Source organism: Pongo abelii, chromosome 7, assembly GCF_028885655.2.
Source record: "Pongo abelii isolate AG06213 chromosome 7, NHGRI_mPonAbe1-v2.0_pri, whole genome shotgun sequence".
In the NCBI taxonomy this organism is placed as follows: domain Eukaryota; kingdom Metazoa; phylum Chordata; class Mammalia; order Primates; family Hominidae; genus Pongo; species Pongo abelii.
In genome coordinates, this window is record NC_071992.2 from 103281076 (window position 1) to 103302988 (window position 21913).

Sequence of the window (21913 nt, forward strand, 5' to 3'; positions counted from 1 at the left end):
CAATATTATGCACACATTTAGAGTATTTTTGTCCTGAGTTCTACGCATTTATTGACACATTTGCCTTGTATATTTTAAAGACAAAAAACATAAACTAAGATTGCAAATATACTGTTTATTTCCAGAATAAGAAAATCATTTGCCATCTGATGAGCACTGGCTTTTCCCATCTTTGAGCACCCAAACCCAACAACTGCTTTGCTCTCTAGCCCTTACCATTACTGGCCTGCAGGTCCTCAGGGCTGGACTACTTTTCTGATGCTGAGCTTTCCTGTTCTTCAACTTCTGCTTTTGATAAAAGCCATTATCATCTGGGAAATATGAATGCAGTTTCTGGAGAGAGCTGAGCCCTTCTGGGGATGAATTGCCTGGTGGGCCAAGTTTTGTCATAAGAAACTCACAGGCAATTCACACTGGAATAAGTGCCTAAGGGTGTGGGAACATGTGGACAGATTTTTTTTTTTTTACCCTTTTGTGTTTAACTTGGCATTCTTTGTCCTCACCGCTCACTGTATTGTTTTATAACAATGACATCTTCTTACGGGATTCACATGACTAGGTTTTTAATAGAAAAACCTGCTGGTTTTCATAAGATTTGGAAAGGACGGGATGGATAGGGAGGCTGTTATAAAGTATTTTTCCATTTTCAAACCAAGCAATAAATCTAAAAAGCTCTGTGTCCAATGTAAACCACAAATGAAGAAGTGCTGAAAAGTGTTCAAATTAATTTTCCAGTGCAATGGAAAAATATACAAGTGCTATAATATCAGCTTCTGCAGTTTCCCTGTCTGTTCCCCAGGCCATTTCTCTTTCTCTCCCTCTCTCTCTCTCAAAAGACATGCTTTAATTTGCTGTTCACTAAGCTCATTAATTCCAATTCCTTTCTCAACTTTGTTGCCAAACAAACCTAGTCATATTGTCTAGCTAAAGAAAGATACTAAATACACCTGAGAGCAAATGAGGTCCTGATACATACTCTAACATGAATCAACCATCAAGACATTATGCTAAGTGAGATAAGTCAGAAACAACAGGACAAATACGTGCGATTCCACTTATATGAAGTATTTTGAAGAGTCAAATCTTTCTCAAATTCGCAGAGACAGGAGGAAAAGTGGTGGTTACCTATGATTGGGGGGAGAGCAGAATAAGGAGGTATTATTTAGTGGATACAGAGCTTCAAATTGGAACTGCACACTTAAAAAGAATGAAAATGGTAAGTTTTATGTTATGTATATTTTATCACATTGAGAGAAAGAAAAAGAATAGATGGTGGTATAAGACAAGTTAATATGTTTCAGACCATTTTCTAGCACCCTATTTTTGGGAGAAGAATAATTTTCTTTTAATTTTTCCGTTTTCTCTGTCTGCAATAATTAAAACTTACTGGTGTAAACAGAATAAGTAATAAAACGCTATTATTCCAAGTCTGACATAACACCAGCAACAAATCAATAAAACTTAACTCTGACTATCCTTAAGACTTAATTAAAAAAAAAGGGTATCTGACAAAATAAATTAGTAAGCATAAAAAGAATAAACTGAATGCCGCATCCAATTTTCCAACTCCCAACAGCATTGTCTTTATAATGGGACTTTAGTGGGAGAATATTTACAATCAGTCCAGGGAAGGAGAGGATATAGGGAAGCGTGTATGTGGTTGGTGGAAGATGAAGAAAAAGAAGGTTATCTCAAGAGCTTCTCACAAAATTTCAAGAGGAATTGAGATCTTGTATGTTCCACAAGAGAGAGGCCCTGTGCCAGCTCCCTCATAGTACCCACTGAGGTAGCACACTTCTGAGAAAATTACTGCGTGGTGCACCTGGAGATGGTGGACTGCAGACAATGGCATCTTTTTAAAAAAATTTTATTAGTATTATACTTCAAGTTTTAGGGTACATGTGCACAACGTGCAGGTTTGTTACATATGTATACATGTGCCATGTTGGTGTGCTGCACCCATTAACTCGTCATTTAGCATTAGGTATATCTCCTAATGCTATCCCTCCTCACTCCCCCCACCCCACGAGGGATGGCCACCCATGGTTAAGAGATGAGTGGGCTCAAAGCAAAGCATTTCAGTGACCATGCAGAGAGACCAGGTATTCCTTCTCAAAGGCTTAAATTGCATCAGGCTCATAACATTGACACTATTGTGAATAGAATGTTAGCGATATCCAAGAGTGATTAAATTCAATTTCCTATAAGTCCAGAGAGTGAAGTTTTGGAGTAGATTAAATTTAATTGAGAAAAATAAAAGTAATGTTACCTTTTTGTATTCAACAGCAGTGTAAATTCTGGAACCACTGAATAAGTTTACTTTCCCTGAAACACTATTATTATGCTATCTATATATCAATGGTGTCTAACTTTACTTTAATAAATAGATTAATTTTATTAAGAAACGAGAGGTATAAAATTTACAAAATATCATTTTAATTTGACTATGAAGTCAGAATTATGTTTCGTGCTAAAGTACAGTAACTTCTGTCAAACTAGTGTTCTTCTTTTATTGTTATTTTTCTTCTGTCCTTTTACCTGGCTTTACTGGTCTTCCTTATTTTTATTGTTTCTTTTACTGTATGTTATTGCCAATCATTTTTGCAAGTATAGCAATATAAATAAAAGATATGGAAGTATAAATGAGTTTACCATTAATTCTCCAAGAAACCTGTTATTTCTATTGGTGTCTGCTTCTGAATCCATGATTTATATTCTCCATATTGATATATTTCTCTGACATTCTGCTATCCTTTTGGTCAACACAGTTCTTCCTGTTTAGTTTTCAGTCATTATTATCAGATTATAAATTTTGGCCTGGCGCGGTGGCTCATGCCTGTAATCCCAGCACTTTGGGAGGCCGAGGCCGGCAGATCACGAGGTCAGGAGATCGAGACCATCCTGGCTAACAAAAACCCCGTCTCTACTAAAAATACAGAAAATTTGCCGGACGTGGTGGCGGCGAGCGCCTGTAGTCCCAGCTACTCGGGAGGCTGAGGCAGGAGAATAGCGTGAACCGGGAGGCGGAGCTTGCAGTGAGCCGAGATCAGCGCCACTGCACTCCAGCCTGGCTGCCACAGCAAGACTCCATCTCAAAAAATAATAATAATAATAATAAATTTTGTGGGCTTTTTGAGCTATTTACTTAAGCAGGATCATGCTATATTTAGAGCTTTTAATTTTATGGTAGCATGAAAAGAAGACTCAATTGGATTCAAATCTGGGCTGTACAACACTGTTGAGCTGTATGACTCAACAGGCTGCTTAACACCGTTTTCATAGGTTCCATATGTTCAGATTTCAAGAAAGCACTCGTATCTGTATGATATCATATATCTCTTTATTGTAAATCTATATATTAAGACTGCTTGTCACTTTCAGTGTTTACAGAAAAGTAATGTAAATGTATCCTAAACTATTTGGATTACCACTTTTAAGTATCCACTTACTGCAGAGAGTCATTGTCTCTGTTTTTAAATAGTACTGTTTTAATTACTCAAGTTTTACGGGGAAAAAGTTAAGAAATTTCTTATGTAACTTTCTGCTTTGTACCAATTGGATGGAAAAACACTCTAATGGTAGGATGTTAAGTCCAAAAAATAGTGTATCAATCCTTCAAAAGGAGAAATGTGGTATAATAAGTAAATTAATATATTGCATACAACAGTGTAAGCTTACTGAACTAGAAACAATAACAAACACAAAATTATGCTCTAATAATAAGTACCATATTCATTATCTGAGGCCGGATACAGTTTCAGCTTAACTATATTATCCCTCAATTAAATTCATATTAACATGAATATAATTGATTTCGTAGTTGTTGATGGGGCATTTGTTGCAAAATATTTCTGTCCCAAAAAGTAAAATCTAATTTTATATATATTATATATTACATATGTATTAATTATATATACATATATTTAAATGACATTGTAATTATTCTTATCATCCTAGGAATGAGCTAGAGTTTTTTTTTTTTTTTTTTTTTTTTATACCAACATTTAATTTTATTTTTCAGATAAATTTTTTTTTTTTCTTTTATTATTATTATTATTATACTTTAGGTTTTATGGTACATGTGCACAATGTGCAGGTAAGTTACATATGTATACATGTGCCATGCTGGTGCGCTGCACCCACCAACTCGTCATCTAGCATTAGGTATATCTCCCAGTGCTATCCCTCCCCCCTCCCCCCACCCCACAACAGTCCCCAGAGTGTGATGTTCCCCTTCCTGTGTCCATGTGTTCTCATTGTTTAATTCCCACCTATGAGTGAGAATATGCGGTGTTTGGTTTTTTGTTCTTGCGATAGTTTACTGAGAATGATGATTTCCAATTTCATCCATGTCCCTACAAAGGACGTGAACTCATCATTTTTTATGGCTGCATAGTATTCCATGGTGTATATGTGCCACATTTTCTTAATCCAGTCTATCATTGTTGGACATTTGGGTTGGTTCCAAGTCTTTGCTATTGTGAATAATGCCGCAATAAACATACGTGTGCATGTGTCTTTATGGCAGCATGATTTATAGTCCTTTGGGTATATACCCAGTAATGGGATGGCTGGGTCGAATGGAATTTCTAGTTCTAGATCCCTGAGGAATCGCCACACTGACTTCCACAAGGGTTGAACTAGTTTACAGTCCCACCAACAGTGTAAAAGTGTTCCTATTTCTCCACATCCTCTCCAGCACCTGTTGTTTCCTGACTTTTTAATGATTGCCATTCTAACTGGTGTGAGATGGTATCTCATTGTGGTTTTGATTTGCATTTCTCTGATGGCCAGTGATGGTGAGCATTTTTTCATGTGTTTTTTGGCTGCATAAATGTCTTCTTTTGAGAAGTGTCTGTTCATGTCCTTCGCCCACTTTTTGATGGGGTTGTTTGTTTTTTTCTTGTAAATTTGTTGGAGTTCATTGTAGATTCTGGATATTAGCCCTTTGTCAGATGAGTAGGTTGTGAAAATTTTCTCCCATTTTGTAGGTTGCCTGTTCACTCTGATGGTAGTTTCTTTTGCTGTGCAGAAGCTCTTTAGTTTAATTAGATCCCATTTGTCAATTTTGGCTTTTGTTGCCATTGCTTTTGGTGTTTTAGACATGAAGTCCTTGCCCATGCCTATGTCCTGAATGGTAATGCCTAGGTTTTCTTCTAGGGTTTTTATGGTTTTAGGTCTAACATTTAAGTCTTTAATCCATCTTGAATTGATTTTTGTATAAGGTGTAAGGAAGGGATCCAGTTTCAGCTTTCTACATATGGCTAGCCAGTTTTCCCAGCACCATTTATTAAATAGGGAATCCTTTCCCCATTTCTTGTTTTTGTCAGGTTTGTCAAAGATCAGATACTTGTAGATATGTGGCATTATTTCTGAGGGCTCTGTTCTGTTCCATTGATCTATATCTCTGTTTTGGTACCAGTACCATGCTGTTTTGGTTACTGTAGCCTTGTAGTATAGTTTGAAGTCAGGTAGTGTGATGCCTCCAGCTTTGTTCTTTTGGCTTAGGATTGACTTGGCGATGCGGGCTCTTTTTTGGTTCCATATGAACTTTAAAGTAGTTTTTTCCAATTCTGTGAAGAAAGTCATTGGTAGCTTGATGGGGATGGCATTGAATCTGTAAATTACCTTGGGAAGGATGGCCATTTTCATGATATTGATTCTTCCTACCCATGAGCATGGAATGTTCTTCCATTTGTTTGTATCCTCTTTTATTTCCCTGAGCAGTGGTTTGTAGTTCTCCTTGAAGAGGTCTTTCACATCCCTTGTAAGTTGGATTCCTAGGTATTTTATTCTCTTTGAAGCAATTGTGAATGGGAGTTCACTCATGATTTGGCTCTCTGTTTGTCTGTTATTGATGTATAAGAATGCTTGTGATTTTTGCACATTGATTTTGTATCCTGAGACTTTGCTGAAGTTGCTTATCAGCTTAAGGAGATTTTGGGCTGAGACAATGGGGTTTTCTAGATATACTATCATGTCATCTGCAAACAGGGACAATTTGACTTCCTCTTTTCCTAATTGAATACCCTTGATTTCCTTCTCCTGCCTAATTGCCCTGGCCAGAACTTCCAACACTATGTTGAATAGAAATGGTGAGAGAGGGCATCCCTGTCTTGTACCAGTTTTCAAAGGGAATGCTTCCAGTTTTTGCCCATTCAGTATGATATTGGCTGTGGGTTTGTCATAAATAGCTCTTATTATTTTGAGATACGTCCCATCAATTCCTAATTTATTGAGAGTTTTTAGCATGAAGGGTTGTTGAATTTTGTCAAAGGCCTTTTCTGCATCTATTGAGATAATCATGTGGTTTTTGTCTTTCGTTCTGTTTATATGCTGGATTACATTTATTGATTTGCGTATATTGAACCAGCCTTGCATTCCAGGGATGAAGCCCACTTGATCATGGTGGATAAGCTTTTTGATGTGCTGCTGGATTCTGTTTGCCAGTATTTTATTGAGGATTTTTGCATCAATGTTCATCAAGGATATTGGTCTAAAATTCTCTTTTTTTGTTGTGTCTCTGCCAGGCTTTGGTATCAGGATGATGCTGGCCTCATAAAATGAGTTAGGGAGGATTCCCTCTTTTTCTATTGATTGGAATAGTTTCAGAAGGAATGGTACCAGCTCCTCCTTGTACCTCTGGTAGAATTCGGCTGTGAATCCATCTGGTCCTGGACTTTTTTTGGTTGGTAAGCTATTGATTATTGCCACAATTTCAGCTCCTGTTATTGGTCTATTCAGAGATTCAACTTCTTCCTGGTTTAGTCTTGGGAGGGTGTATGTGTTGAGGAATTTATCCATTTCTTCTAGATTTTCTAGTTTATTTGCATAGAGGTGTTTGTAATATTCTCTGATGGTAGTTTGTATTTCTGTGGGATCGGTGGTGATATCCCCTTTATCATTTTTTATTGCATCTATTTGATTCTTCTCTCTTTTTTTCTTTATTAATCTTGCTAGCGGTCTATCAATTTTGTTGATCCTTTCAAAAAACCAGCTCCTGGATTCATTGATTTTTTGAAGGGTTTTTTGTGTCTCTATTTCCTTCAGTTCTGCTCTGATTTTAGTTATTTCTTGCCTTCTGCTAGCTTTTGAATGTGTTTGCTCTTGCTTTTCTAGTTCTTTTAATTGTGATGTTAGGGTGTCAATTTTGGATCTTTCCTGCTTTCTCTTGTGGGCATTTAGTGCTATAAATTTCCCTCTACACACTGCTTTGAATGCATCCCAGAGATTCTGGTATGTTGTGTCTTGGTTCTCGTTGGTTTCAAAGAACATCTTTATTTCTGCCTTCATTTCGTTATGTACCCAGTAGTCATTCAGGAGCAGGTTGTTCAGTTTCCACGTAGTTGAGCGGTTTTGAGTGAGATTCTTAATCCTGAGTTCTAGCTTGATTGCACTGTGATCTGAGAGACAGTTTGTTACAATTTCTGTTCTTTTACATTTATTGAGGAGAGCTTTACTTCCAAGTATATGGTCAATTTTGGAATAGGTGTGGTGTGGTGCTGAAAAAAATGTATATTCTGTTGATTTGGGGTGGAGAGTTCTGTAGATGTCTATTAGGTCCGCTTGGTGCAGAGCTGAGTTCAACTCCTGGGTATCCTTGTTGACTTTCTGTCTCGTTGATCTGTCTAATGTTGATAGTGGGGTGTTAAAGTCTCCCATTATTAATGTGTGGGAGTCTAAGTCTCTTTGTAGGTCACTCAGGACTTGCTTTATGAATCTGGGTGCTCCTGTATTGGGTGCATATATATTTAGGATAGTTAGCTCTTCTTGTTGAATTAATCCCTTTACCATTATGTAATGGCCTTCTTTGTCTCTTTTGATCTTTGTTGGTTTAAAGTCTGTTTTATCAGAGACTAGGATTGCAACCCCTGCCTTTTTTTGTTTTCCATTTGCTTGGTAGATCTTCCTCCATCCTTTTATTTTGAGCCTATGTGTGTCTCTGCACGTGAGATGGGTTTCCTGAATACAGCACACTGATGGGTCTTGAGTCTTTATCCAGTTTGCCAGTCTGTGTCTTTTAATTGGAGCATTTAGTCCATTTACATTTAAAGTTAATATTGTTATGTGTGAATGTGATCCTGTCATTATGATGTTAGCTGGATATTTTGCTTGTTAGTTGATGCAGTCTCTTCCTAGTCTCGATGTTCTTTACATTTCGGTATGATTTTGCAGTGGCTGGTACCGGTTGTGCCTTTCCATGTTTAGCGCTTCCTTCAGGAGCTCTTTTAGGGCAGGCCTGGTGGTGACAAAATCTCTCAGCATTTGCTTGTCTGTAAAGTATTTTATTTCTCCTTCACTTATGAAGCTTAGTTTGGCAGGATATGAAATTCTGGGTTGAAAATTCTTTTCTTTAAGAATGTTGAATATTGGCCCCCACTCTCTTCTGGCTTGTAGGGTTTCTGCCGAGAGATCCGCTGTTAGTCTGATGGGCTTCCCTTTGATGGTAACCCGACCTTTCTCTCTGGCTGCCCTTAATATTTTTTCCTTCATTTCAACTTTGGTGAATCTGACAATTATGTGTCTTGGAGTTGCTCTTCTCGAGGAGTATCTTTGTGGCGTTCTCTGTATTTCCTGAATCTGAATGTTGGCCTGCCTTGCTAGATTGGGGAAGTTCTCCTGGATAATATCCTGCAGAGTGTTTTCCAACTTGTTTCCATTCTCCCCGTCACTTTCAGGTACACCAATCAGACGTAGATTTGGTCTTTTCACATAGTCCCACATTTCTTGGAGGCTTTGCTCGTTTCTTTTTATTCTTTTTTCTCTAAACTTCCCTTCTCGCTTCATTTCATTCATTTCATCTTCCAGGGCTGATACCCTTTCTTCCATTTGATCGCATCGGCTCCTGAGGCTTCTGCATTCTTCACGTAGTTCTCGAGCCTTGGTTTTCAGCTCCATCAGCTCCTTTAAGCACTTCTCTGTATTGGTTATTCTAGTTATACATTCTTCTAAATTTTTTTCAAAGTTTTCAACTTCTTTGCCTTTGGTTTGAATATCCTCCCGTAGCTCGGAGTAATTTGATCGTCTGAAGCCTTCTTCTCTCAGCTCGTCAAAGTCATTCTCCGTCCAGCTTTGTTCCGTTGCTGGTGAGGAACTGCGTTCCTTTGGAGGAGGAGAGGTACTCTGCTTTTTAGAGTTTCCAGTTTTTCTGCTCTGTTTTTTCCCCATCTTTGTGGTTTTATCTACTTTTGGTCTTTGATGATGGTGATGTACAGATGGGTTTTTGGTGTGGATGTCCTTTCTGTTAGTTTTCCTTCTAACAGACAGAACCCTCAGCTGCAGGTCTGTTGGAGTACCTGGCCGGCCGTGTGAGGTGTCAGTCTGCCCCTGCTGGGGGGTGCCTCCCAGTTAGGCTGCTCGGGGGTCAGGGGTCAGGGACCCACTTGAGGAGGCAGTCAGCCCGTTCTCAGATCTCCAGCTGCGTGCTGGGAGAACCACTGCTCTCCTCACAGCTGTCAGACAGGGACATTTAAGTCTGCAGAGGTTACTGCTGTCTTTTTGTTTGTCTGTGCCCTGCCCCCAGAGGTGGAGCCTACAGAGGCAGGCAGGCCTCCTTGAGCTGTGGTGGGCTCCACCCAGTTCAAGCTTCCAGGCTGCTTTGTTTACCTAAGCGAGCCTGGGCAATGGCGGGCGCCCCTCCCCCAGCCTCGCTGCTGACTTGCTGTTTGATCTCAGACTGCTGTGCTAGCAATCAGCGAGACTCCGTGGGCGTAGGACCCTCTGAGCCAGGTGCAGGCTATACTCTCCTGGGGCACCGTTTCCTAAGCCCCTCGGAAAAGCACAGTATTCGGGTGGGAGTGGCCCGATTTTCCAGGTGCCGTCTGTCACCCCTGGAAGGGGAACTCCCTGACCCCTTGCGCTTCCCGAGTGAGGCAATGCCTCGCCCCTGCTTCGGCTGGTGCACGGTGCGCTCACCCACTGACCTGCGCCCACTGTCTGGCACTCCCTAGTGAGATGAACAGGGTACCTCAGATGGAAATGCAGAAATCACCCGTCTTCTGCGTCGCTCGCGCTGGGAGCTGTAGACCGGAGCTGTTCCTATTCGGCCATCTTGGCTCCTCCTCCGAGTTTTTTTTTTATTAAGAACTGCCTTAGTGTCCTCATCTAAGAATCAGTCAGACATTCCCCATGCTTCAGGGTGGTTATGAGAGTTAAACGAGACAGTGGGCAATCAACACAAATTCATTTCTTTTGCTTGTTTATAAATGTGTTTACTCCCTATGGCTTTTATTTTATTATCTGTTTATATAAGTAAAGTAAATATGAACAAAATCAAGTATATAAGAGGATATGTTTTTAAAATATTAATGTAATTCTTCAGATTAAACTAAATTTTGCAATAGTACAAATGATTGCCAAAACCTCAGTAACTTTCAACAACAAAGATTCACTTCTCATTCACGTGTCCAATATTGGTTGACTGCATTGTGCTTGGATGCAGAGCATTACATTAATGGGGAGAAAAGACAGACAGTGCGGGAATGACTTGATGGCTGCTTCATATAAATGGCACACCACATGTCTCCTCTCATTGCATTGACCAAAGCAAGTTACACAGCTACCCTTGGCATCAATGTTGCAGAGAAGTCTAAGCCTCTTCTATGTAAGGCACCATAGAGATGTACCCATATGGCAGTCCCAAAGAGAAGGCATCAAACATTAAATTGATTATACAAGCTAGTCCAGTAATTGAAAGAATTTATTATCTTAGCAAAATATAAAAATAAGGCAAATAATTTCTTGTTATCTGTTCAATATCAGTAACAGGAAGATAAACCAACTACCACATGTAAAGAGTTTAAGGATCTCAGAAAAAGCATGCTTTATTAATACAAAATTATATTCATTTTCCCCATGTATTTGTTTTTTAAAACTCAAAAATTAGCCTCATACAGAAATAATTTATAGATATAAACATTGAAATAGTTTCCTAAATAAAAAAATTATATAGAAATTATATTTTCTATGTATTTTGCTAAGGTGAGAATTCTATCCTTAGAAGTTCTATGAATTTTTGTTTCTGTTTTTCTATTTCTTTTTATATAGAATTCAAGCTAATAATACTATTATAAGCCTTAAAATTTTAGGATGATAGGATTAATTATTTTTAACAATCTTTTTTTCCAGGATAAGACTGTGAAAAACTGCTTGTATTATAAAGGAATTATTCCAGGCTTTGGAAAATGGGACCATTACTGGACCAGCATTCCTAGGAACCTCAAGGACACTCTAGTAAATTATTAAAAAATACCAGCTCATAAGAAGCTGGGGATTTCAGTATGGATTATTGAATTTTTTTAGTTTTTTATTTGAAATTACTGTAACGGTCTACCAAATTGCCTTAAGCTTTGTTTTTTCCTGCATATCAACTTCCCTAATTTATTTATATAAATTAATTTTTACATATATTTTAGACAACTAAATTTTTCTTCTATTCATTTTTCAAGTTCCTTTATTAAGGCCTTGTATCATAAAAGGAGATAAAAATATCTTCCATAACAACAAGTTTTAAAGGGCCAAAGATTTTTAAGTAAAATGATTTCTGATGCGTAAATCCTAACTAGAGATATTAAAATAAAATAACGTTCTTTGGCTTATTAGAGAAAGTATAAAATTGAAACATTTTTGTTTCAAACTATTTTTAGTTTGCTTTTGCTTTTCAAAACTATAAAACAAAACAGTTTTTCTTATGTTTAGACTTGTTCACCAAGCAAAACGTATTTGCCATGCAGTTCATACTATATGTGAGCAAGGAGAATGTCTACCTAATATACTACCCCAAAAAAGTATTATTTCATGAATTCAAAATTACTCATGATTCTAAATTAGCCTATTTTAAAATTAATGCTACTATAACTCTTCAATCATTATCATCACCATTTTGATACATTTTCTTTGATGTCATGAGTCCTTCCAATTCCTATAACATATCCTTCTATTAAAGGGCCTACAATATCTCTTGTTTAACCATTTGATACTCAAAATTATTATTTCTGGTTAGACTTGATTTAATGCTTCACAGCAATAGCTTATCCATACACTCTCTGGAAAACTTCTAATATAAGCATAAATAATGATAGAGGTGGTAGAGATGAAAATATCAATAGAAACATAAAAATCTAATTTGGTTCATCATCCCTTGCTAGAGGCAGGAAATTTTTCTAATTTCTCAATTTAATTAGGGTGGGTTTCAAACTGAATTTCACACTACATGTTATCTATATAATAAAACATTTTAATAACACTGTTTGACCATTCCAAATATCTCCAAATACAAAATGGTTTCAAATTCTTTCAACATTTGTAACCCAAACAAATATAATTTGATCTAAAATCGTATGAAGTTATGACACATAGAACTTTCATAAGCAGTATAAACACTTATGAAAGTGACACATGATTGTTAGCAATTCCTACACCAGAGGCTACTTGTCAAGAAATTTTAAAAGATTATGTGGTAAGTGGTGAGATCAAGACCAGCTTCATGGTTGTGATACCTGTGCAATAGCACAGGGCTTTGTGCTTGGAAAACCTCATGCTAGATTGAATGTTTTTCTGTTACCACCTTGAAATTCTGAATTTATTAGTAATGCCCCCCACATTTTCACATATAATTTTCATTGCTCTGGGAAAATTATATAGCTTGTCCTGAATGAGACCTACATGATGGTTAGCCATATATGCCATATTGGGGTCTTGGGTTTTGTCCTGTCAGGCCTACATGTCACAGAGTCACAGAATGGTTTTATGTGGGCAAATGATGCCATCATATTTATGTTTTCAGAAGATCACACAAGTGGGGACACTAGAAGCCAGAACACAGTAAGAAAACCATACCAGTCACTCAAGTGAGATACAATGAGAACTTGAACTAAGACATGCTAGTGCAGTTAGATAAGTAAATGCAGATTTGGAGATATGGAGATATTTAGAAGAAAAAATTGAAAGGGCTTGGGCCAATCATAGGTAGAGAGGAAGCAAGAGGATTCTAAAGTTTCCACTGAGTTGCTTTTACATATATTGACCATTTAACCGCTTATGATGAGAAACTCTGATTAGTTCAAATATCCTCAGATCTTCTGATAATATAAGTGTCAAACTTACCACTACCTCTGTTCATCCATATATAATTCTGACAAAGGGAATTCAAAAGTGTGGAGAACTATGAAAACCAGATCTATTTGGAATCTTGTAGGAATTCAAATTTAATCCAGTTGCAGATTTTAATTGTTTTCAAAGAAGATAGAGCCAGAGATCGAGCTGGAGATAGAAACCAAAAATTGTGTTATATATAAATAACACGTGTGTGTGTGTGTGTGTAGATAGAGAGGCAGATAGGTTTCTGGGAATTTTGTTTTTACATTTCTTCTTAAAGCAAAGAGTAACCTTCTATCAAAGTCAAATACACAATCCACTTTTGTTCTGCAACCCAATCACACTAACTTAGCCAAATATTTTCTTTCCTTAGTTATTCTCTCTTCTTTGCTATTAATGTCTTCCTCCATACTAGATAATCTACATCAGCATACAACCTTTCAGCACTCTGAGTCTTCTGATCTACAGCCATAAAAACCCCCAAATCCCTCTTTGCCAATCATGAACCCTCAGCTAACTTCACTGTTCATAGAACCCTCTTCTTTAGCACTGTCTCCATTCCCCTGTCTCCTGCTCACACATACATATTATGAAATATTCAAATACATGAATACAGGAGAAAATAATTATATAAAGGATATTCATATGCTTTGTACTCGAATTTGAGAAAGAAAACTTTGTAAGTCCTCTTTCAAACAGAATTGAAATCAGTAGTTAGCTAATGCAAAAAGTTAGTTAAATTAAAAATTATGGAAAATTATCTTTACATATATCTTAAACATTATAATCTTAAAACATATTATGCATATTAATTTGCCAGATGTTAATGTATCAGATGAGTCCCACAATTGGGAAATTGACATTCTGCGTCTTCTTTCTAGCATGAACTACAATCAGAAGTACTGTGTACAACTTCCAAGGCTTTTTTAAAAACTCAAGTAGAATAAGAACTTAAAGAAATTTTCAATGTGATCTAAAAGCAGAGAGCATCTTTATTTTTAAAGATTCTTTTTCATCTAAATCATCTAAATGTATTATCTGGTTTAACCAACAATTGACACAGTGGCAATATTTTAGAATTCATAATTCCTTTTTATAAAGATTTCAAAGGTATTCAGCAAAATTTCCAAGTAAATAACATTATCTTTATTGATAATATTAATTTATGTATTAAGTATTCAAATTATGTATTTGCGAGTGTATTACAAGCATTACAAAGTTTGCACTTTTGTTCTGCAACCTAATCATGCTAACTTAGCCAACTATTTACTTTCCTTGGTTATTCTCTGCTTTCTTTGTTATTAATATCTTCCTCTATACTAGATAATCTACATCAGCATACAATCAGTTGGCTAATGCGAAAAGTTAGTTAAATTAAAAAATTATGGAAAATTATATATACATATATCTGAAACATTATAATCTTAAAACATATAATGCGTATTAATTTGTCAGATGTTAATGTATCAGATGAGTCCCATGATTGGGAAATTGACATTCTGTGTCATCTTTCTGGCGTGAACTACAGTCAAAAGCGCTGTGTACAACATCCAAGCTTTTTTCAAAATCAAACATAAAAAGAAGTCTACTTGATTTTTCCAATGAGTGTAATGGGAGCCTTCTATCTACATACACTTTAGTTTGCTTTGGTTTATTAAATTGGTTTAATCTAGTCATAGTATTAATCACTATGTTTTACATAGGATGTGGAGAGCATTGGTTAATTTGATGAATATATTAACAGTGATCAGTTAAGAAAGTCTTTGCTATAGTAATAATTAACATAAATGAGCACTTATGAGCCTTCAAATGGATCAACTCATTTAATTCTCTCAACAACCTCATACAGTAAGTTCCATTATTATTCCCTACTTTACAGATAAGGAAATGGAGACACACATAGGTTAGTATTTTAGTGAATGTTAAAGTTCTTTTTTGCTGCTCAATTTGTTTCTCAATTTGTTGTTAACAGGAAGCATAAGGAAAAGGCTAGGCCATAATAAACAAACTAATTGATGTTTACTTTGCCAAGGCCTCAGTATGTCCCTACATGAAAATAAAGCAAAATTTTTGGCTATATCATGTGATCTTATTCATTATGGTAACAAAGGAATTTTGTGGTTGCTGGAAGTCCGTATGACCCTTCAGCACCATCTCCAAGTTTAGATTTGTGTTTTATCTGAAAATACAGTAAAAATGGAGACTTTTACTAGCATTCTACTGCTTTTCTGTTTTAATTTCTTTTATGACATGCTGTTTCATACCGTCCCTTTATAAATAATGCAGTCCTTGGTACAGTTCCTTTAAATCTTTCATGCTTACAAAACCATAAAAATATATCAGATCACGTACAAATTGCTGTCTGAAGGTGCTTTTCAAGCTCCTGTATTATAAATGAAATAAGATACAGGAGTTGATGCCTGTTCACATAAATAGAGAATATTGACAGTATAAAGTGGTTTGAATTACCATGAAATTATAGAATTATAAGATAATAGATATATAAGGGCCTTGAGAGATGTTCTGTTCAAGCTGCCTGCCTTTAGGCAGGTAAACATCTGAAATACTTTGTAAAAATATTTTCTTAGTCTCTTTATGAATATCTTCAAGCAGAAAAACTCCAGAACCTACCAGCGTGCCCCATTTGAATGATTTTTGGCTTAAAAATGGGGGAAAAATGCTTTACTTATGTACAACCTCAATTGCTCTTCATTTCTTATTTTTTATTATTATACTTTAAGTTCTGGGATACATGTGCAGAATATGCAGGTTTGTTACATAGGTATACGTGTGCCATGGTGGTTTGCTGCACCCATCAATCCGTCATCTACATTAGGTATTTCTCCTAATGCTATCCATCCCCTAGCCTTCCACCCCTCAACAGGCCCCACTGTGTGATGTTCCCCTCCCTGTGTCCACATGTTCTCATTTTCAACTTCCACTTATGAGTGAGATTGCTCTTCATTTCTATTAAACTATTATTCCTTCTTTTTTCCTGTCCTCTTTTCATCTTTCTTTTTAGGATCTCATTGTTTTTTCTCTTCATATTTCTTTTATTATTATTATTATTATACTTTAAGTTTTAGGGTACATGTGCTTGTTAGGATATCATTTTTTAAAAATTATTTCTTAATTGTCTTTGTCTGTAAGTTTTTAGATAGTTTTAAAAATAGAATAACCAAAATGGAAAATTTTACCAATCAGTTATTGTAGAATAATGTCACACGGTAATACTGAGCTCAATCATTGTACATTCTGGTGATTTTTAACAAAATCTAATTGAATTTCACTTTCTTTCATATATTCCCTCCCATTTTCTTCTCAATTTAGTTTTTCCACTATATTACCTATAATTTTAGGGTCTCTTATTCAGAGATCAAGGAGGCATTTTTTTCTTTGACCTGGCCTTAATTAATGTTTTCCTTTCATAAAACATCAATAATAATATAAATAATTTTGTTATTTTTTTCAACAGTTCAGTTTTAGTTTGTACTCATGGTAACACTAATTATAATAACAGGGCTTTGCATATAGTCTTCTCGTAAGTATAAACCTTTGTTTCAAAATCTTAGCATCTGAGAGCCTCAGTCCTTAGAGGAGTGTATACAAGAGGTTTGCCATGGTAAATCCTTGCTCTTTTTTTTTCTTTCTTTCTTGTATTGTTAACTCTGGAAAGCTAGACGTTATGTTGTAAGCAGCCCCATGGAGAGTCCTGGGGCCTCTGGGCAACAGCCACCAAGGAACTAAAAGCCTACCAACAACCAAGTGAGTGATCTGCCAAGTGCACCTTCCAGCCCCCATTGAGCCTTGAGACAGCAGCAGCCCTGGTAGACAACTTGACAACAACCTCATGAGAGACCTTGAACTAGAACCACGCAAGTCACTCCCAATTTCTTACCCTAGGAAGACTTGAAACAGTATATGTTTGTTGTTTTGAGCCACTAATTGTGGGGGGGTAATTTGTTACAAGGCAATGATACCTAATACAGAGGTGGTTAATTCTATTTGTTTTTATATAAGCCTTTTGTTTTTTGTTTCTTTTTAAAAATATTGTATAAAGAACATGTGAAAGTATCCATAGTTAACAGTATAAGCATTAAATAATATACTTCTATTACCTGAAAATGAGCCCTGATTTTTCTCTAGAGCATTTATGACTTTTTTTAAAAAAAAAAACAAACAGTACTTTTATACGTTCAATTTTGATTCTTCTTTCCAGGAACACACCATATGTATAAATACACACATATGTATAAATGCAGCCCAGATGAATTAGGGCTGCATGTAGTTGCATAGAAGAGGGCTGCAAAGAGTTGCATAGAAGCAAGGGAAATAACTTACAGAAAAATAATTATGGAAAATATTTAATCAGTAGGTTAACTGGGATACAGATAGTCAGTTCTAGAAACACTGACAAAATAAGATTCCAATAGAACAGCTTTAAAACAAAATTATTTTTTTAAACATTCTTTATTCAACACATATTTGCTTAATGCCTATCAAGATGCCAGATAGTTATCTAGGATGTAGAAATAGAAGACCAAAAAACAAATTTCCTCTCTGAAATTTATATTATAGCACCTCTGAAAGGAAATCTATACGATGGTAAAAATGATGGACTGTAGGCTTGGAGTACATGAATTTGGGATTTACTGTTAGTATGGTAGGAAATCACTAGAGGGCTTTGAACAAGAGGTTTCATCAACATGATTTATATGTATCTATTTATATTTATTGATACATTGTTTTATATAATCTCTAAAAGCTCAATATTTTTACTTACTTTTTAAATACTTTGCTTTTTAGAGAAGTTTTAGGTTCACAGCAAAATTGACAGGAAAGTGCAGAGATGTTTCCATCTATCCCTTGCTCCTACACGTGAATAGCCTCCCACTTTACCAATATCCTCCATCAGAGTGGTGCATTTGATACAATTGAACAACTGCATTGACAAATCATTTTCACTCAAAGTCTATAGTTTAACATTAAGGTTATTCTGGTGGCGTAGCTTCTATGGGTCTGGACAAATGTATAATGGCATGAATCCACCATTATAATGTCATATAGACTATTTCCACTACCCTGAAAACCTACTGTGAGGTACCCCTTTTCCCATAACCCCCTTTTCCCATAACCCCTGGCAATCACTGATCTTTTACTGTCTCTGTAGCTTTGCCTTTGCCAGAATGTCACATAGTTAAAATCATACTATATTTAGCCTTCTTTCATTTAGTAAAAGGCATTTAAGTTTCCTTTATTCCTTTTCCTGACTTGATAAATTCTTCTTTTATTTTTTAGTATTCCATTGTTTTGATATAATAGTTTACATACCCATTTACCTTGAGAAGGACACTTTGATGGCTTCCAAGATTTAGTAATTAGAAATAAAGCTGTTATAAATATCTGTGTGCAAGTTTTTATATGGATATAAGTTTACAAGTCTTTTGGGTAAATACCAAATCACAACTACTGGATCATATGGCAAGAATGTTTAGTTGTATAAGAAACTGCCAAACAATCTTCCAAAGAAGTGATTATACCATTTTATATTTCTACCAGCAATGAATGAGGGTTTCTGTTGCTCCACATCCTTGCCAGCATTTGGTCTTTTCAATATTCTGAATTTTCAGCATTATAAGCATTATGTAATAATATATCAGTGTTGTTTTAGTTTGCATGTATCTGATGAACTATAATGGGAGCAGTTTTTATATGCTTCCTTTCTGTCTATATATGTTTTGTGGCAAGGCATTAGTGAAGGGCTTTAGCCCATTTTTAAAATTGGGTTGCTTATTTTCTTACTGTTAAGCTTTGAGCTTTAAGGCTTATTTGTAGATTTTGGATACTAGTCCTTTATCAGATATATCTTTTTCAAATTTTCTCCAGTCTGTTATGTTTTCATTTCCTTGACAATGTCTTTCACAGAGCAGAACTTTTTCATTTTACAGAAGTATGACATTCTTTCTTTCATGGATCATGCCTTTTAAGTTATAATTAGAAAGTCATCACCAAACTCAAGGTATCTAGATTTCTTCCTATGTTATATTCTATGAGTATTATAGTTTTTATTTTATATTTTGGTTTGTAGTGCATTTTGAATTAATATTTGTTAATAAATTTGAAAGATATGTCAAATTTTTTTGATATGTGGGTGTCCAGTTGTCCCAGCACAATTTGTTGAAAAGATTACCTTTTCTCCATTGTATTTTCTTTGCTCTTTTGTCAAAGTTCAGTTGACTGTATTTATATGGGTCTATTTATGGGCTCTTTCTTCTGTCCCACTGATATACCATCTTTTTATTTATTTATTTTTTTGAGATGCAGTTTCACTCTTGTTGCCCAGGCTGGAGTGCAATGGCACGATCTTGGCTCACTGCAACCTCCACCTCCCAGGTTCAAACAATTCTCCTGCCTCAGCGTCCCAAGTAGCTGGTATTACAGGTGCACACCACCACACCCAGCTAATTTTTGTATTTTTAGTAGAGATGGAATTTTGCCATGTTGACCAGGCTGGTCTCAAACTCCTGACCTCAGGCGAACCGCCTGCCTCGGCCTCCCAAAATGCTGGGATTACAGACGTGAGCCACCACACCCTGCCATATGTCATCTATTCTTTTGCCAGCACCACACTGTCTTGATTACCGTAGCTTTATAGTAAGTCTTGAAGTCAGTAGATTCAGTCCTCCAACTTTTTTCTTCTCCAACTTTGTGTTGGCTGTTGTACCTTTTGACTCTATATAAACTTCAGAATCAGTTTGTCAGTATCCATAAAACAACTTGCTGGGATGTTCATTGTGATTGCATTGAATCCATAATTCAACTTGCAAAGAATGAACAGATTGATACCATTGAGTCTTTCTATCCATGAACATAGACTATCTCTTTGTTTGTGTAGTTCAACTTTGATTTTTTAAATCAGTTTTGTAGTTTTCCTCAAATAGATTATATATATGTGTGTGTATATATATATACACACACATACACACACACACACACACACACACATATATATATATAGAGAGAGAGAGAGTTTGATTTATACCTAGGAATTTCTTTTGGGGGAGATGCTAATATAGATGGTATTGTGTTTTTAATTTCAAACACAATTCATTGCTGGCATATACAAAATTGATTGTGTATTATTAACCTTGTATCCTGCAACCTTGTTATAATAGCTTATTAGTTTTAGGATGTTCTTGTTGATTCTTTCTGATTTTCTTCATAATCACATCACTGTAAACAAAGGTAGTTTTATTTCTTCCTTCAAATAAGTATACTTTTTTCTTGCTCAGTAAAATGTGGAAAAAAAGTGGTGAGAGGGGGCACTCTTACCTTGTTCACAATCTTAGTGCAAAAGGTTCTAGCTTCTCCCTATTATGTTAGCTATAAATTTTTTGCATATATTCTTTATCAAGTTGAGGAAGTTTTTCTCTATTCCTAGTTTCCTGAGCATTTTTATGATAAATTGATATTGCATTTTGTCAGACACTTTTTCTGCATATATTGATATGATCATATGATTTTTCTTCTTTTTTCCGTTGATGAGATGGGTTGCATCAATTGATTTCTGAATGCTGAACCTTCATTGTATGCCTGTAATAAATACCACTTGGTCATGGTGTATAATTCTTTTTGTACATTGTTGGATTTGATGTATTAGCACTTTGTTCAGAATTATTGCATGTAATCAATTTATATTTTAAAAGTATTTTCGGAGAAAAACTATAGAAATAATTAAAGCAAGGCAATCAGAAAGGAAGCAGCTTCAGTGATTAGGGTGAGATGATATTGACCTAACTAGGGTGTTTGAGTGGAGCTGGTGAGAATTCATTAGATTAAGGATGCATTTTGATGATAGAGCTGATAGAATTTGAGGGTGGATAGATTGTGAAGTTTGAGGGAATTAAAGAAGACAAGAAGGACTCCCTAGCAAAGATTGCTCAAGATATGGTGAGATTCAAAGCTTAAATAGTTTAAATGGCCCTCTTAACTAAATAATACAACATTACAAATATAAAACTAGACCCTTATTATTGGAATAAGGTTTTGCAAACATAAGACCTTGAAACTTATATTTCATTGGTTTCACAGTGAAACTGTTTCTTTTAGGGTTTTGCATTAATAAGAGTGAATGGGGATATACTTTTCTGATGTATGAAAAACTGAGGGAATAAAGAGACATGGGTGGGAAATCAACAGTTCTGATTAGGCTATATTAGATTCAAGATGCCTATAATCATCCAAAAAGAGGTATCAGTTTTGCTGTTGAAAATAGATATAAGCTGGGGAGAGAAATTTGAAGGTCATTAGTTTTCAAATGGTTTTTAAATACATGCAACTTGTGATCACTTAAGAAGAATGGAGATAGAAGACTAGGACTGTGGATGGAGCCCTAGGGAATCTAAATAGAACTAGGTAATCAGAGGAGGAGCCATCAGAGTGGACTGGAAAGGAAGATTCATTGAAGAAGGAGGAAAAGAGGATAGTGAACTGTTTACTCTGGTAGCCAAATGAAAATAAGTTGGGCAAGGAGGGATTTTCTTTCACTTATGTCAAACGCTACTATTAACAAACTAACAAAAAAATAAAATTCACTTAAATGTTTTTTCCTTGTTTTTTTTTTTCTGCTTGAAAAAAATGCAGCTTTGTACTGGAAGACTCAACACATTGTACATAAACTTATGTTATTTAAGGAGTTTTACATTAAATACTGACACTTCTCTCCTGTCTTCTTGTTCCACTTCTTTCATCTCTAAATCTAGTTTGTTTTCTTATCACAATGAATGGACTCTATTCTGTCACTTGAGTATACAAAAAT

The 21913-nt window shown here is 35.8% G+C and overlaps 1 protein-coding gene across 4 annotated transcripts in view; it reads left to right on the plus strand.

Annotated features, from left to right (window-relative positions):
- CNBD1 (cyclic nucleotide binding domain containing 1) overlaps window positions 1-11285 on the plus strand; it is a 631440-nt gene extending 620155 nt beyond the window's left edge. For 3 of the 4 annotated variants that reach the window (XM_054518647.2, XM_054518650.2, XM_054518651.2), the window contains one exon: window positions 11128-11285. In XM_054518647.2, the coding sequence (XP_054374622.2) occupies window positions 11128-11244 (117 nt within the window). In that variant the 3' untranslated portion in view covers window positions 11245-11285. The remainder of the gene's footprint in view (window positions 1-11127) is intronic. The other variant, XM_054518649.2, reaches the window with a different exon arrangement.
- The last annotated feature ends 10628 nt before the right edge of the window (window positions 11286-21913 follow it).